The sequence below is a fragment of the Simochromis diagramma genome, unplaced genomic scaffold (assembly GCF_900408965.1).
Source record: "Simochromis diagramma unplaced genomic scaffold, fSimDia1.1 OVJJ01000107.1, whole genome shotgun sequence".
Lineage (NCBI taxonomy): Eukaryota > Metazoa > Chordata > Actinopteri > Cichliformes > Cichlidae > Simochromis > Simochromis diagramma.
In genome coordinates, this window is record NW_024387209.1 from 10,170,411 (window position 1) to 10,196,586 (window position 26,176).

Below are 26,176 nucleotides of genomic sequence, written 5' to 3' on the forward strand. Positions count from 1 at the left end.
CTCTTATCAAGTCAGTGTGATTGCAGCAGTCTGATTGTGAAGCCCCTGAAAAATTGGTTTCAAATACAATAATAATAAATAGTCATAATTAAAGACGTGAATGTCTAAGTTTGTAGTTATTATTTATGAAAACCTCAGTTTCAATTCAGTTTTATATAGATGATACGATATGATTTATATAGCCCCAAACCACAACAGCAATCCTTTCAAGATGCTTCATACTGTAAGGTAAAGACCCTAAAATAATGGGGAGAAAGCCCAAGCAACTAGGCAACCCCCTATGAGTGACCACTTGGTGACAGTGGGAAGAAAAAACTCCCTTTTAACAGGAAACAAACCTCCGGCAGAACCAGACTCTGGCAAGGCAGCCTGCTGAACAGCTGGGATTGAGGGGAGGAAGATGGGACAAAAAATGATATTAAACAGTCACACAGCTGTTTGCAGATCTGATCTAAAATGTTGTTCCTTTCAGAAATCGCTCATGTTGAAACAGCTAAATTGATGTAGGTTTGAAAGAAAATTGTATCTTAACATAAAAGTTGTATCAACATTTTTGAATTATTTGTATAGCTTCATTCACTGTCATCACAATACAGTGACACTTGAGGATGAGGATGTTACTTTAATACTGTTACACCCTACTATATTCACTCTCTGTGGGCTAAAATCTCCCGCTGCACTACAAAGCATCCTGCTGCTAGAGCCCAGCCGATATTCAGTGATTCAAATATTGTGATAGTCCGATATGTGGGCAGATTTTTTTCCCTTTCAGAAACACAAAGCATAAACAGATTGCCACGAGCCAGCAGATCTCAGACCTTATTTATCATCTAATGACCTTTAACCTCTAATGAAATGTGGATGACAAGAAACACTGAGGAAGAGTTTCAGTATAGTTAGAAGGCAAAATGACAGGTTAAGGCAACTTGTAAAGTCAATGTATATGAAGGATTTACCGTATCACATTTCATGTTCTAATTCATGTGTGTCAGATCGCTGTAGAGGAGTTATTTTAACAAGTAATCCTCATTTCAATCATATTCCATGAACTTTGATTTGACACGTCGCCCATCCACTGAGGTCCAAAATGAATCAGACTGTTACTGAATGTGTACATTTACGCCGGAACGCAGAGTGTTTATGAACATTTCGAAACCAGCGACCATATAATCTGGTCAAAGGGGACACATCGAGAGAGGCGGCTTCTCCGGAGCCTCGGAAATAAAAAGCTGTGTGACATTTAGTAATAATGTAATTTCTCACAGAAGTTATGCTCATGAGGAAGTGCCACGCTGGGTCTGAAAAGGACATGCACAGTAAATCACTCTTTGTTTGCCTTCTCAAGCGTGCGTAACATTTCTGTTGTGGCCATTCTGCGTTATTTTCTGTTTTTTCACGCTGAGATGCTGTTGAAGCACGCGTGCACCTTTCTCTGTCTGTACTGCACGTGCGGCTGCTTTCCATTTACCATCATACGCGGGTGTCTCTGCCCTTCATGTGAATCACATGTAAGTGTGCCGATGCAAGCGTGTCTCTTGTTTATGAGAGGCGGCTTGTCCCTTGTGGGTGGTGGCTATTATTTTAATGTCCGGTGGTCTGCTCGCCCGCTCAGGATGTGTGAAGCACATCAAAGGCTCCCTGCCAGGCTGCCTAATGATCAGGTCTTGTCCATGTCATGTGCCACTAGCAAGCCTTTAGTTCCCTTCCCTTTTTTTCCTTTCCTGCTATCCCTCCAATCTGTCACTATCTCTCTCCCTCTTTTCTCTTCCTCCTGTTTTCCCTCCGGGCTTTCTTTAATATAACTTTTCTTAGTGCTTTTAAAAGGTGTGCTTGGATGCCAACTACCCTGCTCGCTGCAAGAAAAAAAACCCGGGTTTCAGGGCATCATAAATTCATGTGAAATGAGGCCCTCAACACATCAGTGTTTCTCATTTAAACACACACACAAACTGTCTGTTTGCATGCGAGGGTAATATCTGCATGTCCGTATGGAAATGCTTGTATGGCCACTAGGGCAACATTTCTGAGTTAGGTAACATTTAATAGACTGTATAGAAAAGATGGATGTTGCTACCATGGTTTCAAAAGTCTGCTCAGGAACAACTCGAGGAACACAACAAAGCTCGCTTAGTCCCAAACCAATCAAGCATCAGAACAAGCTTGATTCACTGATGTTACCTAATGGATCCAAAGTCCGGCACCCCCAGAGATCCTCTGTGTGTGTGCATCAGGAGGTCAGAGCTCTTTTTGGCAGAACAGAGAAGCAACAAAATACTAAGCGGTAGGGGTGCAACGATATTCGTATCGATATTGAACCGTTCGATACAGTGCTTTCAGTTCGGTACGCATATGTATCGAACAATACAAAATTTGTAATTTATTTTATCAACTTTCCTTCTGACGATGCTGTCTGTGTTGAGCGCTCAGTGAATCTGCGTTCGACTACTCCGCCTAGGCTCGACAGTGCAGCCTAGGCGGAGTAGTCGAACGCAGATTCACTGAGCGCTCAACACAGACAGCATCGTTAGCAGGAAGAGCGCAGGGCAAGCTAGCGAGACAGAAGTTAAGCTCTCCTTGTAACATGGACCCTCATTCAGATCTGGCGTTTGGAATTATTTTGGTTTTCATGTGACGTATGACCCTGAAGGTAAGCGAGTCATGGACTAAAGTAAAACAGTATGTTGGATGTGCCACGCAATGCTCAATTACATGGGTGGGAACTAGTGTGTTAGCGCAGTTAGCTCGTTAACGTGTTGGCCGTCTAGCCCCATGCACGGGGCAATCGGCGGTAGCTCGTTAACGGAGATTTGCCATGTTGTGGCGTTAAGGTCATTTCAACGAGATTAACGCTGACAGCACTAGTGGGAACACAATGAATATGACTGCACATTTACGCCGACATCATCCTAGTGCAAAGACAAGTGGAAGCAGACAAAAACAAGCAAGCATGCTACTAACTTTAGCCGAGTCATTTAGACAGCTGTTAGCACATGATTCTCCTTATATGTTTAATATGCTGCTGAGAATATAGCCCAGAAGAAGCGGATAGTATAGCTTTTATTTTGGAAAGAGACATTTCTCTGTAATAAACTCTCTTTTCCAAAGATGAGTGATTCCTCAATCAGATACAGGGCTCGCAATATCGCTAGCCCGACGTCCCGGGGCTAGCGATTTTTTTTCAGTCGGGCTACCAAAATCTATCGCTGCCCTGCCCGTAGGAAGGAAAAATATATGTCAATACTTTTGCATTCTTTCAGAAATGTAGCTGGGTAATTATGTCATTGGCATCGGTGAGCCACTGTCAATATGTGACATATTGCAATCGCGTTTGGATTTGCGCTTATTTTTTTGCTTTCACTTTGCAATCGCGCGAACTGTGTATAGAGAGCAACAGCACTGATCTGTGAGTGATGATAATTTGTGCACCAATTCCTCTGACATCGTCTTATTAATTGTTAGCTTACTATGCAAACATGACAAGTGAAATCTCACGCAGCAAGCTTAAACATGTGAGAGGTTGATCGCGCAGAGAATCGCTGAGCTTATGTGAGTGCGTGTGTAAAAGCAGCAGGATATATATTTGACTACGATGACCTGGATGACTGAGAACCTTCACAGACAGATATATATTTTAGTTCTGCTGAGCCAAATAAGACAGGTCAGGGTGAAGAAGTGACAGCCAAAGAAAAGCTTACCACAAAACGGAGAAGTTATGACAAATCAGACTATAAGGCAAAAAGAAAGTGCAGCTTTATGGTTTCATGGACAAAATAATTTCTGTGGCTGCAATATGATGAGCTAAATAACCAGGGCTGCACATAAGTGGTCCGCAGGTGCGCATTCGCTGTCAAAATAAAAAACACGCACAAGGGTTAGGGTTAAATTTAAAAACTGTACTTTTGAGTTAAAATATATATTTATAATTTTAATAAATGACAAATTAAAAAGGCATGAACATTTTTTTTGTATCGAAAAAATATCGAACCGTGACACCAAAGTATCGAACCGAACCGAACCCTGAATTTTGTGTATCGTTGCACCCCTACTAAGCGGGTGGTTTTAATTCTGTGACTCGTTGTTCTTTAAGCCTCGAATATACCTTCGAGTTTGTGTGTTTTAGAAAACAAGAAATGCTTCGTTAACAGCTTTAGAAAAAAAAGCCCTGAAAGTACTCATTTTTAATTAATGTAGGACTGAAATTCATTAAGAAGCTTTTGCAGACTGCGCACAAGGACAAATCTGGCTCACTTTTGCCGAGCAACGGTGTTAGAAAAAAAGACTTCACTAAGACTTCTGCTGCATACTTGCGATACACTATTAAAAGCCAGTAATGCAAGCAGTTATATCATGCAGTGCTTCATCTGAGCTGCAGGTAGTCAGCCCAACATAAAAACACGGAAAGCTAAAAAAACAACCTTCATAAAGAAAGCTTGAGCAGCAGGATCCAGTGCAAGATTGGCGCGTATGGGGTCAGTGGATCCCTTAAAGATGCGTCTCATTGCCAGAATCAAACTGTCAGTGGATACAGCACAGCCTCTCATTGCTTCTAAACCTTGACAGTAACACTCCTGCGATCAGCGTGTCAAAGCAGACAAAAAAAGTCACCACCTCCACCTCTTCAGCCTTACCCAGACTCCACTATATGACTGCCATCATCACCTTAACTCTTCGCCTTTTCTGTTTTTTTCCCCCTCTTCTCCGTCCTCCCTCTCCTCCCTCTCCTCCCTCTCCTCCCCGCCCTCGCACATGGTGTTCCTCCCACTTGCCGATGTTGTTTGGTATAGCAGTTACAGCCAGTACTGCTCTACACCCACACACAAGTGAACCTCAGCCTCCTCTTTTTCTGAGCCACTTCTGCATCTGCTACTGCGGAGATACTCTGCTCCGATTTAGGCTGGAGGAGTTGCCATTAAAGCTGCATCTAAAAGAGTGAATGGGATATTGCCACAGTCTGTTCCTATATTCACACTGCAGTGAAGTGTAGGTTCAGCATGTGTGGAGTTTATTCACTGCTGCCAAAACTGTAAATATTGGAGAATCATTGAATGTGATAAACAACGCATACTTTGTGTATTTATATGAGCTCTAACATATGCTCGACTGTGAGATGAAGCTTTGGTTAAAGTTGCACAAAGAATTAAACACAGAAGCTTATGGAGTTAGCTAGCTGAGACAATTAATTGATCAGTGAATAATTTAAGCAACTAATCAGTTGATTAGTGAAAGTCAAACGGAGTCAAATTCTTCGTTTTGGCCAAATAAGGTTTTTTGTAACTCATTTTAATCAATACATCCAGGTAGAATTTCACAATCACACAGTATCGGGGCAATGTGTCAGCTAGTGAGCACACCCTAGATATCCCTCCTTTAGAAATCGAATTTTTTTTTTTTCTTTTATTCAGTATAACCCAAAATGATTGACTGAACCCATAAACTAATCAGTAAAGTCTTTACAGGATTAGAGAGCCTTTCCAGTTCTGACAAACCTGCCTACATAAACGTTCTTGCCGATATTGACAAGGGTTAGACTCTCAAACCAACAACTTGTGTCTCTAACCCTAAGATGTAGCTTTTACTTTAGATTTGATTGTTGTTAAGCTGACTGGAAAACCAAATATACCAAACAACATCCATGGATGTCTGGTGCTTGGTGAGGTAACTTTGGAACAACCAATCAAATTGGCACGAGGATCTGTTAACACCAAAATCCCTACTTTAGGCTTACATGCTTTACTTGTATTTATTTGTAAGTGGAAGTGATGGGATAATTTGGGATATTTTATTACACCTAGTTAGGTGTAATATTACTTTAGCATGTGTTCATGTTTCTAATTAGTCGAGTCATTCGTAATGAGTCATTTGGCACCGGGCCCCGAGAGTTGAGGCTCGGGTGTGAAATTTATGGTTTTCAGGGTTTTTATCGTTAGCTCGGTTTCCCTGGGTGTTTTCCCGTGTTGTAGTTGTTTTATTTTGAAAGAAATATTTACGCGTTACCATAGCGATCAGAGAGCACTAAGAGGCAGAGAGGAGGATGTTATTCTGTGTTGTTGGCACATTTCTGGAGGACGCTGCTAATAAGTTACACAATTACACAGTGAATTTGCGTTTATTATTATATTTACAAAATACCACAGTTTTTGTCTTGGTCGTATCATTTTATTTTGTTGTATTTATCCGCAACACCGCAAAGGCTGGTCCGTAAAATTATTCTGACATTAAACCGGTCCGTGGTGCAAAAAAGGTTAGAGACCGATGGACTAGATGGACAAAACTATCAGGCCACACCTCTTAATCTGAATTTTGTCAAAAAGTGGGTCATTCGAAAGAGCTCACTGAATTTTAGTGCGGTAAACAAATAGGTTGCTAAGTCAACTGATGAAAATTCTACCCTCTCTACCCTATTCCACGATAAGCTGGTTTTAATGCAAAGTGCAAATGCTTTAGGAGCCACAGGAATTCAGCCATGAAGTGGCTGTGTAAAGTCCCAAAGCAGGGTTACCAAGTGCTCAGGTGCAAAGTGTGTAAAAGTTGCCAACACTCTGCTGAGTTGGCATTAAGATCAGCACTAAAACTGTGCGCCAGGAGCTTCATGGCATGGCAGTTCCTGCAGGGGTAATGTGTAGGTGGCCTAGTCCTTTTGTCTATATACTTCTGTATTTCTACATGGTTTTTATCTTGAAGGACACAGTTATAGAAATAAAAAGAAATAAAAGTGGCATTAAAACTGAACAAATTTTATCTACTTGATAAATAAATTAAGTGAAAACCAAAAGACAAGCAAAAGTCATTTTGTTTCAGGGACCTTTTTAAAAAATATTTCAGAACTCATGAAGGCACGAAGGTCAAGTGAAAAACGTCTTTTTTGCATCAATAAAGAATATTTTTCTTCATGTTGACTTCAGTGTACGTGTATATTGTCTGGTATGTGTTTGTGGTACATGTATAGACTTTGTTGTTCATTTGTTTGTTGGTGATAAAAATTTGATAGGTAGGTGGAAAAATAATGAATTTAAACCTAGTAGGATTCACTTTCTGGGAACTATGAATATCTTCAGTATAATAAACAAATCCCATATAGACCAGTTGGGCCAACACTGCATTATAGCCTGCTGGTGCGAGACTGCTTTGGGAGTATAATGAGTTAATGTGGGCTTTGTGCATGACATACTAAATAATTCCACTGATCCATCATGATATAAAATGGGGTTTGTGGGTGCTGAATGCTTTAAAAAGTCAAATCAGTCAATAGCACTTAGAGTACATAATAACATTTGATGTATGGCCTGTTTTTGAAATTATATGTTGCCATTTTTATTGCTATCTAACATACAGCTGGTGCTGAATCTTAATGAGATTGGGTGTGCGGTTTTTTTTTGGTTTTTTTTAAGTGACTCTATGAAACTCCACACAAGTGTGTAGTCGATTGGACCCACGCTCACCATAAGTAGCTTTGGCTGACACCCACGGATTGGCAATTACAGCATAATGGGCCCCACTTCTCCTCCAATGTAAAACAAAAATGGAAAAATGTCTAAGAATAGTGGGAGTAACAAGCCATAGATAAAATCTATATAGAGACATAATGCTAGGAGATTGATGAGAAACCGTGCCACGCCATTTATATCAGAGTCTGTGCATGACTGTGCATGAAGCGCTGTTTATATTTCAGGTCATGGAAAAAAAATTAATGGCAAAAATGCTCTCTCAAAAGCAGCACTATAATTTGAAATTCCTGACTTATGAAGCCTCTGAAGCACCGCTACATGCATTTATAAAGCTCAGCATTCTTGTAATGCCGAATCCTTCAGAATCCACCCATGAATTATGGAGGTGGATGATGTGGAGAATTGATAAATCAAAACGTGGTGAAATTTTTATCACCGTCCTGAATATTGTGTCACATCTCTCTGATACATGACTGCAGTTTTGTGTGCGCGTGTGAGAGCGAGTCAGTGTGCATTTGCGCTTTTGAAGGGGATGCTTGTTACCATGGCGACCCATGCTGCTGGGGTTGCTGTGGAAACTGAAACAAAAACACGAGGTGTCCCTGCATGCTTCTCAGAAGAACAAACTTAAAACATTATTAAGTGAATGCAAAAATAACGTCTAAGGGATGTTAATATGTTTCATTTTACCAGTTTTTATATTACACGCCATGAACCTTCAGAGGTTCTTGCCTACTTTATCTCTCAACCACTCGTCTCTGTCTCGCTTATCTTAAGGTGCCTACCCTCGACTGTCTCTGAGCTTCAAGCTGAAGAGGAACATCGGCTACTTTATTTTGCAGACGTACATGCCATCAATCCTAATTACCATCCTCTCCTGGGTGTCCTTCTGGATAAACTATGATGCGTCAGCAGCCAGAGTGGCTCTAGGTAAGTAGTGGTGACTGTTAAAGAGCAAGTATTTTTCTTTCTCAGATGAGGTCGGGGACTGGTAGAAATCAGAAGCTGCCTTTCTTCCTTCAGCTTGATTCCCAAAAGAGTCTGAACTTCTCCTGTTATTGTGTCTGAGCTTTGGGAACTGGCCTGTAAATGGATGGACTAAATGGTGATAGATTTGAGGAAAAGTGCCATCCTGTATGTCTTAATGGACTGTTTTTATCCATTGTGACAGTTTATGTAGGGCAAAAGTACAAATTCACTGAGAAGCCTTCAGGAGCTACAAATTCATCACATATCTAATGGGCATTATTTAACCTCTACTTGAGTGGTGCAGTTTAGTAGCACTCAACAATGCAGAGATCAAGTAAACAAGTCAGTGGTATGTAATTATGGAGATTTCAAGCTGGAGGCTGAAGCATAGTTTTGCCTTTGTGTAAAGCTGAGCCGACCACACATCAGGCAAGTGCAATGGTCAGGATATGAAGGCAGCCAAGGTAATATCTCAGGTGCAATTTATACATAGTGCTTTCCACAACACTCATAATTGACATGCTAATAGGTAATTAAGTGTTCATTAAGCTACACCTCTAAATAACAGAGGTCCAGTTCAAGCTTAAGGAGTAAGGAAACAGCTCTACTGCCTATTTCTGAGAGAGGGTGGTCTCTTCCTTTAGTTTTTATAAACCCCAAAACAAGATGAAACTCAAAAGAAGTATATGTGATATAGCTTTTGTTAGCGCTAATATTATGCAAGGTAGCCATAAACCATGTTTAGCCGTAAGTACTAGCTGTGAATACTGCTGTAAAAACAGCATACTGTCTGTACTAAGATTGTGTTGAACATTTATTAGCAGCAACATGGCAACCAGAGACCACTTCAAGTGACGACAGGCAAAGTAACCACTGGTGACTTGAAGTGGGCGAGTCCCGAGTTACACTGTTCTGAACTTCTCAACTTTGTAATTGCTAATGCTAACTTCAATGTTGCTTTGCAGTTAGCAAAATAACGTTTTGGTTACTTTGAGCAAATCACTACTTTATGGAGTTTAACTACCCAGCAAACATAGTGAAAACTATGACATTATTCGATGGATCAAAGCGGTTTGTGGTAAGATTATGCCACAAATGGCATAATATCTGAGAATTGAGGAAATTTGATATTTCCTCAAATTTTTGTGTTTCAGCAATGTCTACTCTTACGAAGCAAGAAATGTCAGTCATACATACAACAAAGAAAGAAAATGGATGTGTTTTTTTTTACAGCATTGGAGTGATAAATAATTTAGATATGAAATAGCTGCAATCAGACAGCCACTCTGCATAAGATAAGTTCAACATGTAATACACAATCAGTTGTGTGTTGCTTACTTGCTTATCTGGATAGTCACCACCATTTACACTCTGTCCCCCAGTATTAGTATAACCTTTTAGAACAGTCTGATCTAAGTCTTTATTAGTTCTCTAATCATTTTTGTTCTAACAATATGTCAGAAAGTGTGTTACATAATATAACAATTGTGTGAAATATCATTGTTTAACGCTACTGGTTAAACTAAGTAACACATTTTTAACCAAACAGATGATGAGATGGTGAGCCTTTCGTTAGTAAGATTTCCCATTGTTAGAGGTGCTGTAGGTGGTTGGAGAGAACTAACATTGTCCGATACCCTTCAGGGACTATTTTGGAGCCATTTCACAGTGAAAAGAGAAGGCTCTCTCTGAACTGGCAACAAGCCACGGATTCATGCAGCAAAGCCCCCGCAACCGGCAAACTTTTCCAAAAAAAAAAAAAAAGAAATTCCAAGTTGTGCTAAATAAATGATGCCATGGAAAATGAAAGCACAGCTTTATGTGCTAATCTTGAATTAGGAATATTTGTAGTTGTTTTCCTTTATTGACTTTTCATAAAATGCTTTCATAACACTTAACTATCCCAACTAGGCAAATTAAGGCAGAAGGGGCCAGACCTTTAAAATCCCAGACTGTAATCAGTTGGCAGTAGTAGCCAACAAGTAGTCAAGTTTGGCTGCAACTAATGATTTAAATGAATGAGTTCATGACTGATTGGGTAATTATTCAGCTTCTAAAAGTGTAAGGTGACCTTTTGAGGTTGGTTGTCCAAAATCCAAAGAAAGGCAATAAATCTGCAGTGCTGCTCTGCCGTGGTGGACAAACTTGACGGAAACTTTCAGGTGTGGCTGGAGATGGGTGAGCAGTAAATGTTTGCCCAGGGGCCAAATAGTTCAATCTGGCCATGCCAATTGATTGCTGCTTCAGTCCTTCAGTTCAGTTTGTAAGGATAGATAATGGACCAGTAATGACCTTAACACATCATAATGCTTTTTGGAAAACATGTTTTGATCCATTACCTTTCAGCAGCATCCATCTGTTCCCCTGCTACCCTGGAGGGAATCTCTGTGTGTGTGTGTGTGTGTGTGTGTGTGTGTGTGTGTGTGTGTGTGTGTGTGTGTGTGTGTGTGTGTGTGTGTGTGTGTGTGTGTGTGTGCATATACTGTTACTGCACGGTTTCTTTCCGCATCTTTTCGTCAAGGCATGTATGCAATATCCGGTCATTATCGTATGCCTTGGAGTGTATGTCTGCTTTTTTTGTATGTGTGATAGCTGCAATATCCGGCATGTAGCTCGACAGGAGAAAGGCAACCAGAGGTCCATTCTCTACTCCTGATGGACCTTTTTGAGCTTTCAGCAGATATCTTGATTGTGGAAGAGGCTCTGTGTGTGTGCATGGATTGCTCTTTGTGTCTATGTGTGTGCACACACCTGCCGGTAAAAGCAGTGTAATGATCAGGAGGAAATCAATTCAAGGAGGCAGCAGGCAAACAATTGAATTGTTTGAAGGAGAATCTCATTTTCCTGAGCAATTCCAAAGGATTGCAAAGTTACAAATTACCTGCTTGCACCTTAATCTGATTGCAAGCTTTTTTCCACAGTCAGGACCTTTATTCATACTCGTATTATGTGTACAGTTAGGGTACAGTTAGCTGTACAAGAACACTTTTAGAGTAACATAAGACACATAAGTTTGAAATCAGTATATGTTTGTTCAAACTTTTGAAATCTTCATATGGAATTTTTACCTATTAAGCATACTACACTGGAGATCTTTTAGCAAAAGGGCGACTGCATGTAAGAGAGTTGATTTGAAAGGTCAATTTTATACTTCCTGATGATGGCTGTGTTTAGCATCTAACCTCATCTAACATCTAACCAGTTTAATGTTGACCTGGTGAATGTTGAGAGGTTAAAGTTTATAGACAGTGTGCTACAATTCCAATGTCAGGCTGTTTTAGATTAGATAATACATATCATAACCATCTATCCATTTGGATAGGTGGGATACACCATTGGCAGGTTACCAGTCAGTCACAGGGCTAAAACCGACAGGTAACCATTCATTCTCAGATTCACACCTCAAGCCACTTTAGAATCGTGAGTTAATCTAACATTCGTGTCTTTGGACTGTGAAAGAAGAAGCAATACCCTGAGAAAACCCACACGCAGAGGGGAAAGCATGCTCAGCACAGAGAGGCCACTGATGTGTGGATCACCAGTGAGAACTTAGAAGGTCTGATAAATCTTTAACTCTTACCTCTTGGACATCTACTGGGAGTAACCCCCCAAAAAACACATCTTTATTGATATATGCTGAGGCGTCAAAACTTGTCATTAAGGGTACAAAATAACTCTACAAGCTACTGAGTGACCTCTTAAGTTACAAAGGCACATAAGGGGTAGTTTCCAAAGTTTGAGATAGAGACCTATTTGCTCCAAAATCATCTGTTCATGTTCATCAGTCACTTAGCTCCAGTGCCCTCAACAGCCATGCTAGTTACCACTTTTGTTGCGCATGCACTAAAATAACTTAATTTTACTGTCAGAAAAAGTAGAAGTATGTCAGTAGAGTTCTGCTTTCTGCCCCAGAACTTCGAATGCCAAAGCTGAAACTCTACAGTCTGCTGCCAAGTTTTCTTAGCTTTCCAAGATGTAAGTATATCTGTTTAGTTTAGTTTGCAGTCCTACCAGACTGCCTGTACCCCTTGAAGAACAAAGACATTTTTCTAATGATTGTCAAACCACATCTTTATGGACGTATTACTACGTTTTTATGTGCTTTAAGCCCCGCGTGCAGTCCTATCAGACTGACAGCTTGCGCTGTCTGCAAGTGATGAATTGAAGTGTTCAATTAACACTGCTTTGATTTACCTCCTGTGCCTGTCAATTTACAGGCATAACGGGATTCTGTATGATATATCTTTTTCTCTTTTCATAATGTGGAGCTGTGTTCCTAATGGCCTATTGGCACATGATTAGAGGAGATTTGATTGCCGTGCGCCTTTGTTCCAGCTGTTTGGGTGGAAAAGAGATTTGGGGACATATAACAAGAGAAAGGTGGGGGAGGGGACTCTTAAAAAATGTGCTGCATGAGCAAAGAGGGAAATCACCACAAAATGATGGCAAGATTAAGAAGCGGGGAACAATGAGACAAGACAAGGTGGGGGGAAGGAGGAGGGGGGAGACCAGAAGGAAAGGGAGCAAGAGAAACCCCATCAAACTATATTTCTCCCCAGAGAGTGTAACACCGTGATGAAAGAGGAGGGAGGCCCACATGCGCGTGGCCCCTTGATTAAATTGTCCGAACAGGGAGCGAGGGAGGGGGCAAATGAAAGGAAGTGGGGACTGGAAGAAGAGAGGGAGTGAAGGACGGAGATTAATGGTACAGCTCAGCGAACACCTATAAAGAACAAGACTGTCATTATGTGGAGGGAAAAAAAAGAAAACCAGATTGCACCATCCAGTACGGGTGGTGGCACTGAGCATGTGCGAGCAAGCTCATGCGCATTCAGACCTGCAGTGCACACACGCGAGTGCTGTTTAGCCTTGTAATGTGCCAATAAATCACACGAAGGCTTGGACAGACCTTAGTTCTCCTGTACCCTCCTCCGCGACCCCCCTCTGACTGCTCCATGTCTCGTTGCTCTACTTTATGGCACATGAACCAAAAACCTTTGCCTGTGTGAGTTAAAGAGAATTCAGTGTTCATGCTGTTTGCCCATCCTTTCTTACGGTGGGTGCTCAGGGGTCATCGTAAAATGCATTGACCCTCATCCAGCTCTATATGTGGCTATAATTTTACGAGGCTCACCTCATGCTGTCGTTCTGCCATGTGTGAAGGTGCTCTTACTGTCAATGCTGTGTTTTATCCCTAGTAGTTAAGGTTACCAGGAGCTGGGGGCTAGATACATGCAACACTATTCTGATGAGTTATTTCTGCTTGGTAACCAAGGGGGCAGTTGGATGTTACAAGGCAGACCTTTGAATTTCAATGAGGCAGACTTTGTGCACCTACCTAGCAGCTTGTGCCTGCTGATCGCTTTTATATTTGATTCTGTTCACAACGGGCAAATTTTTTATGAGGATTTTCAAATCAAATACATGCCCTCACCCTTGCTGCAATTTCTTGCTGTTTCTCTGGTTCTTGACGATAGCAAGCACCATAATCTTTTTTTTTTCTCTGCCAGGTCAGTCGTGCTTGTAACTAGCAATGGAAACAGCCACAGTACAAACATGTTTTTTGTAAAAATAGCCTTGTTACTGTAGTAATGGCAAAGACATCTGCTGGAGTTTTCAGTGTGACCTTAAGGTTTCGGTCGAGACAGCAGCATCTGTTTAAAGACAGTCTCGGACTAATTAAGCGTCAGATATACCATCCAGGATTGATTATGAAGATTGGTCATGAGGAAGCCTCGGAGAAAGAAAAAGCAGACTTCCTCCACAGTTTGTCTTTGAAACATTTTGCTGAGTGATCTAAATACAGTAATGTTACTGTGATTAGTTTAAAAGCCTCAATTAAAAGGATAACAGTCCGAGAGGTGAGGGTTTTTTGTTTGTTTGTTTTAATGAGGTAAGCCAAGATATCCGATTATATAGGGCAGCAATGGCATACTACATGCAAGTGGGTTTTTAAATATTTCGTGTGTAAGATACACCCAACAAGTAAGCCAGATGTTAGGTTCAGCTTCTTTGCAGTCTAACATGTTTTGAGTTTTTCTTTTGATTCTTATTGTCTATTTAGTCAGACCCAGAAGACCTACCTGCATTTTTGTTATTTTCAACAAGGTACAATAGCATAAAAACACGACAATACATCCATATAAATCAAAAATCTCATCACTTCTTCATGAGCATGTCAAGACATGGCTTCTATTTTTGATCGTCGTGCTGACCTCCTACTCTGTGCCTTCTTTCATGGATCTCAAACTTGTGGAAAGAGCAAACGTGAATTGTTGTTTCAGGATTCTAGTAGACTTCAAGAGTAACATCCTAATAGAGAAAATTCATTAGAGATGATGGGGCTGTGCCAGCAAATGGTACAAAAATACACAGGAAGATGATTTTGAAGATAAAGCCAACTAAACTTAAGTCATGTTTTATAAGCCCACTCCATCACCTCATTAGATAAACAGTCCAACCAATTGTTATCCCTTTGGTTCAGATACCTAGTCTTTCTAAAGTAGACATGTTCGTCCTTAAAAAGACTTGGATTTCTTAAAGTTGGCACCATATTTGCCATAGCTAACATCTCCTGAGGGCTACTGACATCTCTGTTCTATACAAACTATATAGTGCGTAGCCTTGAGGATCATTTCTGGCAATTTCATTTTCTCTCTTTTTTCTATTTAAGAAGAAGTGTTTTAGTGCTTGCCGAGAATCTGTAGACCAGTTGTTGTCTCTGCTGTAGGCATTTGCTGTAAATATATAGATCAAAAATACAATGTTTTTTCTTCTATTTGAAGGGATCACCACTGTGCTAACCATGACCACTATCAACACCCATTTGAGGGAGACACTCCCAAAGATCCCCTACGTTAAGGCTATTGACATGTACCTGATGGGCTGCTTCGTCATGGTTTTTCTGGCCCTGCTTGAGTACGCCTTCGTCAACTACATCTTCTTCGGGAGGGGCCCACAAATGCAAAAGAAACTGGCAGAGAAAGCAGAAAAGGCCAACAACGAGAGGGCGGCTAAGTACGACGCGGCAAGGGTAGGTTTGAATTTGATTATTGATCACTGGATACCTGAGTGTGTATTATCACAACAGCAGCAGAGAAAACCAAGGGAATCTGGGAACTTTGTTACATATTTGTGAATATTTCAAATCTGCCACAAAAGCCAGCAGTGAAAATGCTTTGCCTTTAAAATCAAAAGCCAAACATGAAAACTTTCGAGTCTTCTTCATTCTAATTTCAAATGCCATCGTTATTGTTGTTTAAAAATTAACTATTTATTGTTTTAAGATATTTTTTTGTTACCAGCACCTGAATATAATGCACTACTACTGACAGTAAACATGTAGGTAAGAGTTTTCTAGGCTTAATGTAGCCATAGTGTAGCTGGTGTTGCTGACGTTACACTGTTTGCGTAACTTCGAAAAGTTAATAGACAGGCCCAAATAGGAGGCTTTGTATGAACTGAGAAGTTGCAGGATTTAGCTCGGCAGGAAGGCTGATAAAATGTGGCGTGGGTGATAATACGTTGTAGATACTGAATAAAATTTGAACACTGTCTATTTAGTTTTAAAGGCAAACCCTGCTAGCATGCTATATAGCCGACAGCACGGCTGGACGGCAGCTGGTGCGCTGCCAAAACGTTCTGGGAGTGTGAGTACACTGAAGAGAAATGTCTTGCCAAATGAAATGGTGTGATGCTGGACTTGTATGTGATATATGTAGCTGATTTCAGAAGTTTGTTTTTTCTTTTTGGCAGTGCATGCTAGTAAAAGTGGAGCAGATCATTCAGAACTTGTACCTGCTCAACTCTAGCTGTATGTGAGTACCAGTGCCATTGCTGGACAATATGGCCATTCTTTAGCACCAAGAAAATAGGAGAAAAGAAGGGCTAATATGTGCTGTTCTATAACTCCATTGATGGCTTTTGTGATTTGTCGACATTAACGTGGAATAAGTTTGTCCAAATGCATTTTGTTAATACTCAAAATTAAAAGGATTCTTTTCTTTTCAACAGTTAAGAGTGAGATACTACAATAGGGATTGTTGCCTGTTAGACACTTTCGAAAATGAGTGAAAAATGTGAATGACATGACATTTTTTGTTGTACTGAAAAAATATCAATGTCCACAGTCCTAGCAGGATAACTAAACCTGTGAATGGAGCTGTATGTTAGTTATTCTCAAGAATAATTATCAGTTTCTTTACTTTCATATTCACATATCAGGATATGTATAACAAAAGGGGAACGTTGTATGCTGTTTACCTGCTTTACTTTATTCATAGTGTTCAGTCACAAAATATATTGGTTAAATGGAGAAAAAAAAGTTTCAGACATTTGTTCCCAGCATGTGGCTGAAAATCTTCATCTCCTCAGGAGGCAGGTAGTAGGACCGCGTCCCTAAAACGGTCCAATCAGGTTAAAGGTCTTCGCCACTCACGCTCGGTGAGTTGTTTTGTTCAGTGAGACCCTTCAATTCGCCGTCATCATCAGCAGACATGGATGCGTTTTCTTTTGCCTTGATGCAAAAATATTTCTCCATCCATGTGATAAACTGAGCAATCGCAGACATCTCCATGACATCGCAGATTTGCCACATTGGTGTTTCTGATATGACTTGTTTCCTCCTTTCAGAGCTCATTTTGAATGCATGCTGTCTGTATATCTTTCCTCATTGAAGTCATCAGTGAAGCCATTTCTTTCACAGCGCATGTAAGAATGTGGTGAAGCAGTCCACCTGCCAGTGGGTAGTCACTGCAGAGGTCCCCCACCATGCACAGTGGTATACAAAACAAATAAATTAATCTGAATATAGGGAACGAGTGCAGCAAATTTACAAAGAAAGATACTAAAGTGACTGTTTTATTTGATTTAATAACATAAGACTTGAAAAACAGTTCATATTTAACCTCAGGTTTATTACACTCCAAAAAGTTGTATTGAGTCTAGCGATGATTGGTAGCCACCATAAGCTTTTTTATTATGTGGTAATTCTTGATTACTGGAGCCCGACTGATATATGATATTTAAGACTGATACCCATATTTGGTGATTTAAAAATCTGATATTGCGCTGTATCAGCCAGTATTTTTTTTCTTTTAGACACACAAAAGAAACAGATTTGCCTAACCTTTTTCCATAACCATTAATTTATTTACTCCTTCGGTTATTGTGTTTGTGGCATCCCAGACACATTTGACAACAGGGAAATTGCATAATCTCTACGTAACCATCAAATTGTTCAAATAGCTAATAATGTCATTTACTGGCATGACCATAAATCAGTCAGACTCTGGTGAAAGCAGTACATGCACTAAAATCAGAAATGTAGCTGTACTACATGTTAAATATAAGTACAAAGATAGATTTCTACCTATTTCCACAAGATTTGGAATGTTGTGTAAAATAAAAATAGAAATGAGTGATTTACTAATTAATTAAAGCCTGTGTTAAATTAAAAATAGTACAAAGGCAATTTATCAAATGTTAAACCCATAATGTAGCACATTTTTCATTAAATTTGCAATAAAAATATGTTTACCACTCTACAAGGCCTTCTTTGACAGAGATTTTCTTAAATGATATAACTGGGAGAGAGTAGGCATTTGTAAAGAGCCATGATATGGGCATATCTCTAGAATGCATTTTGGCATTATCTTTCTGAAACAATTAAGGCCATCCCTGGAAATAGTGTCGTCTGGATTGCAGCACGTGATGCTCTAAAATCTGTAGTTGCTGTACAGCATTAACGTTGCCTTCACATACGGGCAAGTTGCCGTATGCTTCCCAATTAAAAATATGTCTTAAATGATTTGAAAATCAGTGTATATTGACATTTTAAACAGTATAACCTGTTTCCAAAAAAGCCTGTATGCTAAGTGCTTCACATCACCAGGTAAGCAGACTAGAGATAGATCACAGTGCTTTAAAAAAAAACAATAAAATATTCTGAAATATAATATAGTGTGTAGTACATAAAAAATAAAACTTCTGGATGAGGTAGTGCATAGGCTAATAATTAGTAAATCAAACACCTCACAATAACAAGCTTCTTGCAGCGGTTTTAATTCTAACTCAAACAACCATGGAACCATGGGACTTCCACAGTTGCTACATTTGCATGAGCAATCACTACTTTTCATTAATGTTGATTTGTCTATAATCATAAGCATGGATTATGATGTATTGTATCTCGTGTTGAATTTAACTGTTGAATGTGACAATGAATGAACTGAAATAACTTCTATTCAACTGATGTATCAGGTTAGCAATTTAATGTGTTATCATGGACTATATTGGCATATTAATGTGCAGCAGCAATGCAACATGATTACAGTTATAGTCACAATGTTAAAAAAAAAGTCAATTCTGTGAATATTTGCATGTTAAAATGTGACAAATATGGGTTTGTTTGTTTTTTTCATTTTTGATTTTAGCAAACTGAAGACCTAATTCCATATAGTAAATGCGTTCAACGTGCTATTCAGCCAAAGCGTGTTGTAGCTTCTCCAAACCATTGCTACAATGGAGTGAATAAGGAGTAGAGGGAGTAATGCTGACTAACTCCACAGAGACAAAACTCTATGGAAAATGACTCTTCACTTGTCTCTTATCTGTGACCTCAGGAAATACTTTTCAGTTGAGTTTATGGTCTCAATCAGAATGGTGTTCGTGCATTAATGAAACTCAACAAGGTTAATGGACATGCAACTAAGTTAGCTAGCTAGCCATCGAAAATTACTCAAAAATGTTTGTTTTTTTAAAAAAAAAGAGGGCATCTCATACTGTGAATTTAAAGTTGAAAGTTACAATAATTTACCTTTTACAACTTGAAAAATAAAGACCAGTGTCCTCCGAATGTCAGGTGGTGTTACATATTTCCAGTCTGGATTATTGGTTAGCCTTGTTTTGGACAGCCGATGTTCCATTACTGCCACCTGATAGAACAAACTCACTTTGATTGCATAGCACAATTGCGTGGGCTTTATGCAGAAAAGGTCAACAATGCCTGACAGATACATTTGTTTATGTAAGCTGCCAAAATCAAAATTAATATGAAGTCTACGGTAGCTCCTATTTATTTTTATATGATGTGATGCAGAGTTTGAGTAAAACTAAGCCATCCATCCTTTGAAGAAATACAATAATCCTCGAAACTTTTTCAACACTTTGTTTTGAAAGTGTTTGAACCACAAGGGCTCAGATAAAAGAAAAAAACGATGTTTGATATGTAATCTCATGGGGGAATTCAGATGAGGTCGGGCATGAGAAAAGAAAAGAAAATGCGTAACAGTGCTTTAAAAGGAGCCTCCCATTTTTGCATCCTAATAGATGCAATGTCATACTGGTGGAAACAAAGTAGCAATGAGCTTAACAAGGCCCATTTGTTACTTCAGTATTTGTATTGCAATGTATGTTTTCCTGTTTTCCTGTTTTTCCAGTGTTAGTTCCGTTTTTCAATGCAAGATATTTTAACTGTCTGAGGGCTAGGTTGCAAAGGTGACGGGACCCAACCCTAACAATAATGCTAATACTCACTCAAGGGGCAATCAGAAAATGCTTTTTTTTTTTAAATTAAATTCTTCTCCCAAGAAACAAAAAAATAATCATTCCAACCAATGGAGCTAGGGTTCGGGTGGTACGGACTTTAAACCCCAGACGGCCATGAAAATCTTTCTTTCAGGATTCCTTCAATTCTTGGTCTTGGAGGGAAGGTTCCTAAAGTGCTGGTACTCATAACTGTTTTCTTTCTCCATTCAGGCAGAGCCACATGGTCATGGGAACATTCTGCTGACCACCCTGGAAATCCATAATGAAGTGGCAGGAAGTGAGATCACCACCAGCGTGGCAGACATTAGGAACTCTCAGTCCATGGTGCAGCTGGACAGCACTGCCTCATCGCACATCCAGTATCGCAAGCAGAGTGGCGGAATCGGTCCATGCTCTGCTAGCCGTCACTCCCTGGACCGCTCCGCTCAGATGAAACGCAGCCGCCTGCGGAGGCGGTCCTCGCAGTTAAAAATCAAAATCCCCGACCTGACGGATGTAAATGCCATTGATCGCTGGTCACGGATCATTTTCCCTTCCGTGTTCTCAATCTTCAACCTCATCTACTGGCTCTACTATGTCTGATTGGACTGTTTTGTTGAGGTGTTTTATTCTGGTTTGTTTTTTTGTTGTTTTGTTTTTTTTGTGACTTTTTTCATTTCATTTGTTTTTCTTCCTTTTCTCTGTTGCTTTTATACATGATGGAATCTGCCACGTTGAAGACTGTAACACAATAAGACAAAAGTGAAAAAGAGACTGAGAAAAGACTACCGAGTTTTGGACCAAGTTCTCATTTAAGTTGTTTTTATATTTGCAGTCTTTGAACCCTTAGTACCGAGTTCTTTTTGTTTTTGAAAGTATGTACTGTAATTGGGATTTGTGACAGTCATTTCCCAACACATTTGCCCTCTCAGTAATGTGTAAATAGCAAGATACAAAGCCAGCAATTGAATAAATATTACAGTATTTGCAAAAAAGAAAAAGAAACAAGAACCAGTTAAGTTAAAGATTTTTCTAATCAAAACAGTAAGAAATCTTTATACTACACAGGTGATCAGATAAGTGCAGGCAACTCCTAGAAATCATTTACCCTATGCACTATTAATGCATGTAATGATCAGCCGTAGTAGAAAAATAATGAGTACTTTTTGCCTTCGGTAATAGCACAACTTCACAGCAACAAACCAATGTGTGTTTGTTTATAGCATTAATAATATACTTCCTACTAAATACAATTTATCATGCATTGAACTGGTAAACCTTTACCCAAACACAATATCTTCAAACTCTTAACATCCCCCAGGTCACTGGCAACCCATTTAGGGGTAGGTTTAGGCTAATATCTACCCTTTTTTAAAGACTTTATCACCTACTTGGAACATCCTGAAAAAAAACTGTACGGCCAAAATGAATGTACTTCATTTGAAAGGTAACATAGTTTCTTCAAATGTGCCCGTTTCCTATGTTAATTAACAGAACCCTAGAACTGACCCTAGACTGACTACCGATGACCAGCTGGAGGTTAGGAGTTTGAAGCGGAGGTTTTTGTCCTCTGTTCAGAATGATTATGACTCAGGTTCTGAATTTTTTGGGTGTCTTTTTCTTAAAAACCAAACAAAAAAAATGTCGCTGAAATAACTTTTTTGGTCATTTGATAAGGGGAATAGAAAATAATAAGCACAACTATGACAACTGCCATTTCTTTCCTCTTCTACCTTCAACCAACAACACTTTTCAAGTGATAGCATGACAGAATTGCACTTAAATTTCTCCAACATTCTAGAAAAACTGTTTAAGAAAACTGCCAAGGGCCTTTTGGGCAATACAGTTATTACTTATCTCATGAAATATTATGATATTTTTGTACTCTGCGTCTTGAGGTCTTCATTTGAGTTCCTAACCTATTCTTGTTTTCTTTTGCACCATCTCCGTTGTGGTAATAGAATAAAAGACCCATTTTTTGTACATAAGTTCATAGGTGTGTATATACATAAATGTGTATATGTATATATACATGTATATATATATCTATATATAGCTATGAGAGGTGGGATCAAAAAGTTCCAGGGATGGGCCTCTGAAAATCAAAGCTCTTGCTCATTTTAAATTTGGGTCAGTAGACTTTTTTAATTTCTAGGCATAGCCAGGTGGCAGAAAGCTTCCACTTTGGTGCCCTCAGAATCTCATCACTGCTTTTTGCAGATGATGTGGTTCTGTTGGTTCTATGAGGTGTGGGTCTCATGCTCGCACTGGAGCAGTTCGCCAGTTGATCTATGTCCCTACCCTCACCTGTGATCACAAGCTGTGGATACAAGCGGCAGGAATGAGTCTATTCTGAACTACTGTGTTAATGCAGCCAGGGATATAACCACCAACCTAAATTGTGAGTTAGTGGAAGGCCTACTCTACAGCCACCCCTAATTAAATTGCCCAACTTTAATAAATTAAAAACCACAAATCGGCAGTACAAAAAAGTCTTTTGGTCTCTATGAATAGTTTGCCACTTCATCAGCAACATGGGGCTAATTTTCTTATAACTCACCTACCCGGATAATTGTTTTGGGCTCAAACCAATGATCACATTGTCTGTCAGTTCTTGTGATTGGACTCTGTGGGGCCTCATCTACTTCTTTCAGTCGTTAAATTGGACTGCTTCACTGTAGGTTTCTTCATGGCGCCTTTTTGAGGCATTTTAATTGGTTATCTGATGCTTTGCTGTGAGGTAGAGACCTTTCAAGTAGCTCAACCAATATAATTTATGAACACAACCAGCTAGCTGGCATTAGCTGCTAACTTAGGACTCCATCTTTTTATTCATTCATTTCTGGCTCCAGAAACAAACATGGCAACTGCTAAAACATTAACATTAAAGCTCCATATTTGACACCCATAACCAGTGGTGACAAAAATGATCATCCATGGTGCCATGTTTTAGTCCTTTGATATATATATACGTTTAAGATGTGCTGTGAAAATGACCTTGAACAGTAGCTCAGCCAAATTAAACTCTGGTATGGATTTTGATTTTCTTCAGGAGCCTGTTCCCAGAAGTTTTTGTTCACATCTCATATATCCCTGCGTGTACAACCCCAAAATGAAAATGATCTTTTTGTGATTGTCATACTGGCAATTAACATAATTTAGTAGAAAGAATTAAACTAACAGATCTGTTTCACGCATCCGTTTAGTTTTGAGCATTTGTGGGGCACTCTGAAGACATTCCTACCCAATAACTCCACTCAAGACACTGTATGTATGTTCAGCTGTACTGAGTGATGCAAATGGATTCCATAGAGCCCGAAGATGGACCAAGATAACTGATCTGTCGTGTAAACAAAAGCACATACTAGTATTGAATGTATCAGATCCATTCTTCAGGGAGAGGATAATGAGCCATGATCATAATTTTTCCATCAGAATGTAACACCCATTCCTACATTGTGAGTGACAAATAGAATAGAGTGAGAAAGTAAAAAGATGGTGCTTTACTAGTGTGTGCATGTGCATGTGTGATGGAAAGTGGATATGGAGCCACTGAAAGAGGAATGGCATTGGTAGATTATTTGTTTTCTTGCTGCTTGCTCAACTATGGACAAATGTCAACATATAATAGTTTTCTGGATTAAAAATAGCTCTACTGTCAGACTCTTTTGACAAACTGTGTGCCATTCCACCTAAGGTCCCAGAGCCATCAACCAGTTATAACTTGAGGATGTACATTTGAAGCATTCTTGATCAATTGCAGATACATGGAATACATCCACTATTTGTGCATGTACAAGAATACATGTAGAGAAAAAAAAGGTTATTGATAACTGTGAGTTTGTTGACAGAATACAATCAGTCAAGTTTTCTTTGTACAGGTTGATATATGACTAAGAACTGAATGTATTGTACTTGGATTGTTTCTGCACAATTGCAGTTTGCTTACTGGAAAAAGGATTGACCTCAGTACTGATTAATATAGAGCTCTTGTGACCCCCAAATCACATTTTCTGCTGTGTATACAGGCCTGGAGGCAAATAAGATCAGGGTACAAGAAAGAAATGGCAGCGAAATAATACATAAGTCTGCTTAGGCATAAAGTTAAGAAAAATGTACGCTTTTATGCAACCTAACAAGCATCTAGCCCTACAAAGTCGCTCCAGAGATGACCTGAAACAGACATTCTGCTTCACATTATAATAATAACAACAATAATAATGCTATTATACTAAAATTATCTGCAGTCCAGTCAGAAGCACAACAGAGGGTGTGTGTAATATGGTCTCCAATGGGAATTGTAACTAATGGCACTAAATGGTTTTAATAGTTGCATATGCTTATGCTTCAAGAGAAATAAACCCAGATATTTATTTATTACATTTTGCAAATACAGTATCTGTAATATTTTGCTGAAATCTGTGAAAAAAATAAAAAATGGAAATATTATGTTTTTGTCATAAGCCAGTCAAAAAGAACAAACAAAATTTGCACTTTTGGGCCCTGTTCATTCTGGACCATTACCTGATCGTAATATAATTCCAACTAGCAAAAGCCTTAAAATATATTAGAAGTTCTACGGTAACTCTGTGAAGTAGTTCATCTGGTATTGGACATGTCATCCCCTTGAAGGCGAAATCTTTCCAAAAAAACTTTACCCAACGGTGTGTTACCAGCACAAATGGAGACTACAAAATATTTTTGGAAATCTAGAAAATATTGCTCAATCATCAAGTGATTTACAGTAATGTGGAAACAATTTTATTTCACTCAGATACAAATTTGTCTCCACATCGTCATCGTGAAATTGACTAGACTTTGTATGTAATTGCGCTACATGTTGTTTTGCAATGAACACACAGTAAAAGAAAATGTCTTTGACTTTGGTCTTGGTCACAGAGCATTGATTGGGAATATCTTGCATTAATGCAAAAAAGTAATGAAACCAGTCTGTCCAAAGAAGATTCAAACTGCTTTGTGTAGTTTGAAGGACAATATTTGTACCCATATAATGTTGATGAAGCTTCAGTCTAGTGTAAATAAGACTGAACACGGAAGCTAAAGAAAAAACCTTTTACAACACGTGTCTAAAAAGATCTTCCTGGCTAACTGGTTTGCTTTGAATGACTTTTGGATGATGTGCTGGCATTACAACTGGTCAATGTGTGAGTCATTTTTTTAAAAAATTACTGAACTACAAAGCACAGTTTACGAGTAAAAGAAGGCAAGTGTTATAAACTCTAGATACCTGTTTATCATGCATGCAACTACAATTCGTAACTTTGGAGAATTAAAAAGAAAAAAAAGATTTATTGCAAACTCATTTATAAGAGCTGTCAGCTGCTCATTTTAGAAATGACACAATGCCGTGTGAGCCTACATCTAATAAATAAATAAATATTTAAAAATAAAATAAAAAAATAAAAAAAAGTCATTGAATACTTCAGGTGTTGTATGGCCTTGGTCCCATAATGGAATGTGAAATGTTCTGTGCTGCCACAAAATGTATTTAGGCTTAGATTTATACTGTATATCTCTGTATGTTTCTCTTCCTTTTTCGGTAGATTTCCATGTTAAAACATCAAATAAATGATATACATTGTACTTGTGTACTTGGTATTGTATACATCATACAGCAAGAAAATGCACCTTCCTAAAGTTAGGGAAATCCTTACAGAAACTTGGGAAACTAGTGAAACAAGTCCAGAGATTGGTGGGGATGACATCTCGTTTTGAAGCAGACAATTTTGCTCCAACAAGGTACTTGTTTCCTGTCTTTTTCCATTTTCAGTTCAAATCCATATTGTAATTGACCACTTACACTAGGATACAATATCATATGGTCAAATGAACTTGCTGAATGCATGCCAGAGTGATAATCTACAAGAGTACCGTAGGTTCCTGGATATAGGAAGAATTGGCAAGCCTAGCAGACTTGAAGTGTATAGTAGCATCTTTAGTAGATTAGCTAGCTACCTTAAAAATGCTAAAATAAGGTTCTCTCCAAGCTAAATTAAGTTGTTAATCCTGCAGGTCAGAGTGTTCAAAGCACAGATTACATGTTTTCTTATAATGCTGAAAGACAAACTTGTCAGTCCGAGTTTAAGTTTTTCTGGCATAGATTCAGCATCAAATCTTAATGCTCCAAAGGCTCTCAAAACTTGATCACAGCTCAGACAGACCTGCTGGCACAACATTTCTTCAAAGACAATAAACCTAGGTTGAACACCATGTAT

General features: G+C 39.1%; 1 protein-coding gene across 4 annotated transcripts in view; it reads left to right on the forward strand.

Annotated features, from left to right (window-relative positions):
• Positions 1 to 24,400, forward strand: part of LOC120746322 (gamma-aminobutyric acid receptor subunit beta-3-like) — a 56,517-nt gene extending 32,117 nt beyond the window's left edge. For 2 of the 4 annotated variants that reach the window (XM_040051766.1, XM_040051769.1), the window contains 4 exons: positions 8,223 to 8,375; positions 15,200 to 15,447; positions 16,788 to 16,856; positions 20,172 to 24,400. In XM_040051766.1, coding sequence (XP_039907700.1) covers positions 8,223 to 8,375; positions 15,200 to 15,447; positions 16,788 to 16,856; positions 20,172 to 20,543 — 842 coding nt within the window. In that variant the 3' untranslated portion in view covers positions 20,544 to 24,400. The remainder of the gene's footprint in view (positions 1 to 8,222; positions 8,376 to 15,199; positions 15,448 to 16,787; positions 16,857 to 20,171) is intronic. The other 2 variants (XR_005698823.1, XM_040051768.1) reach the window with 2 other exon arrangements.
• Positions 24,401 to 26,176: the final 1,776 nt, after the last annotated feature.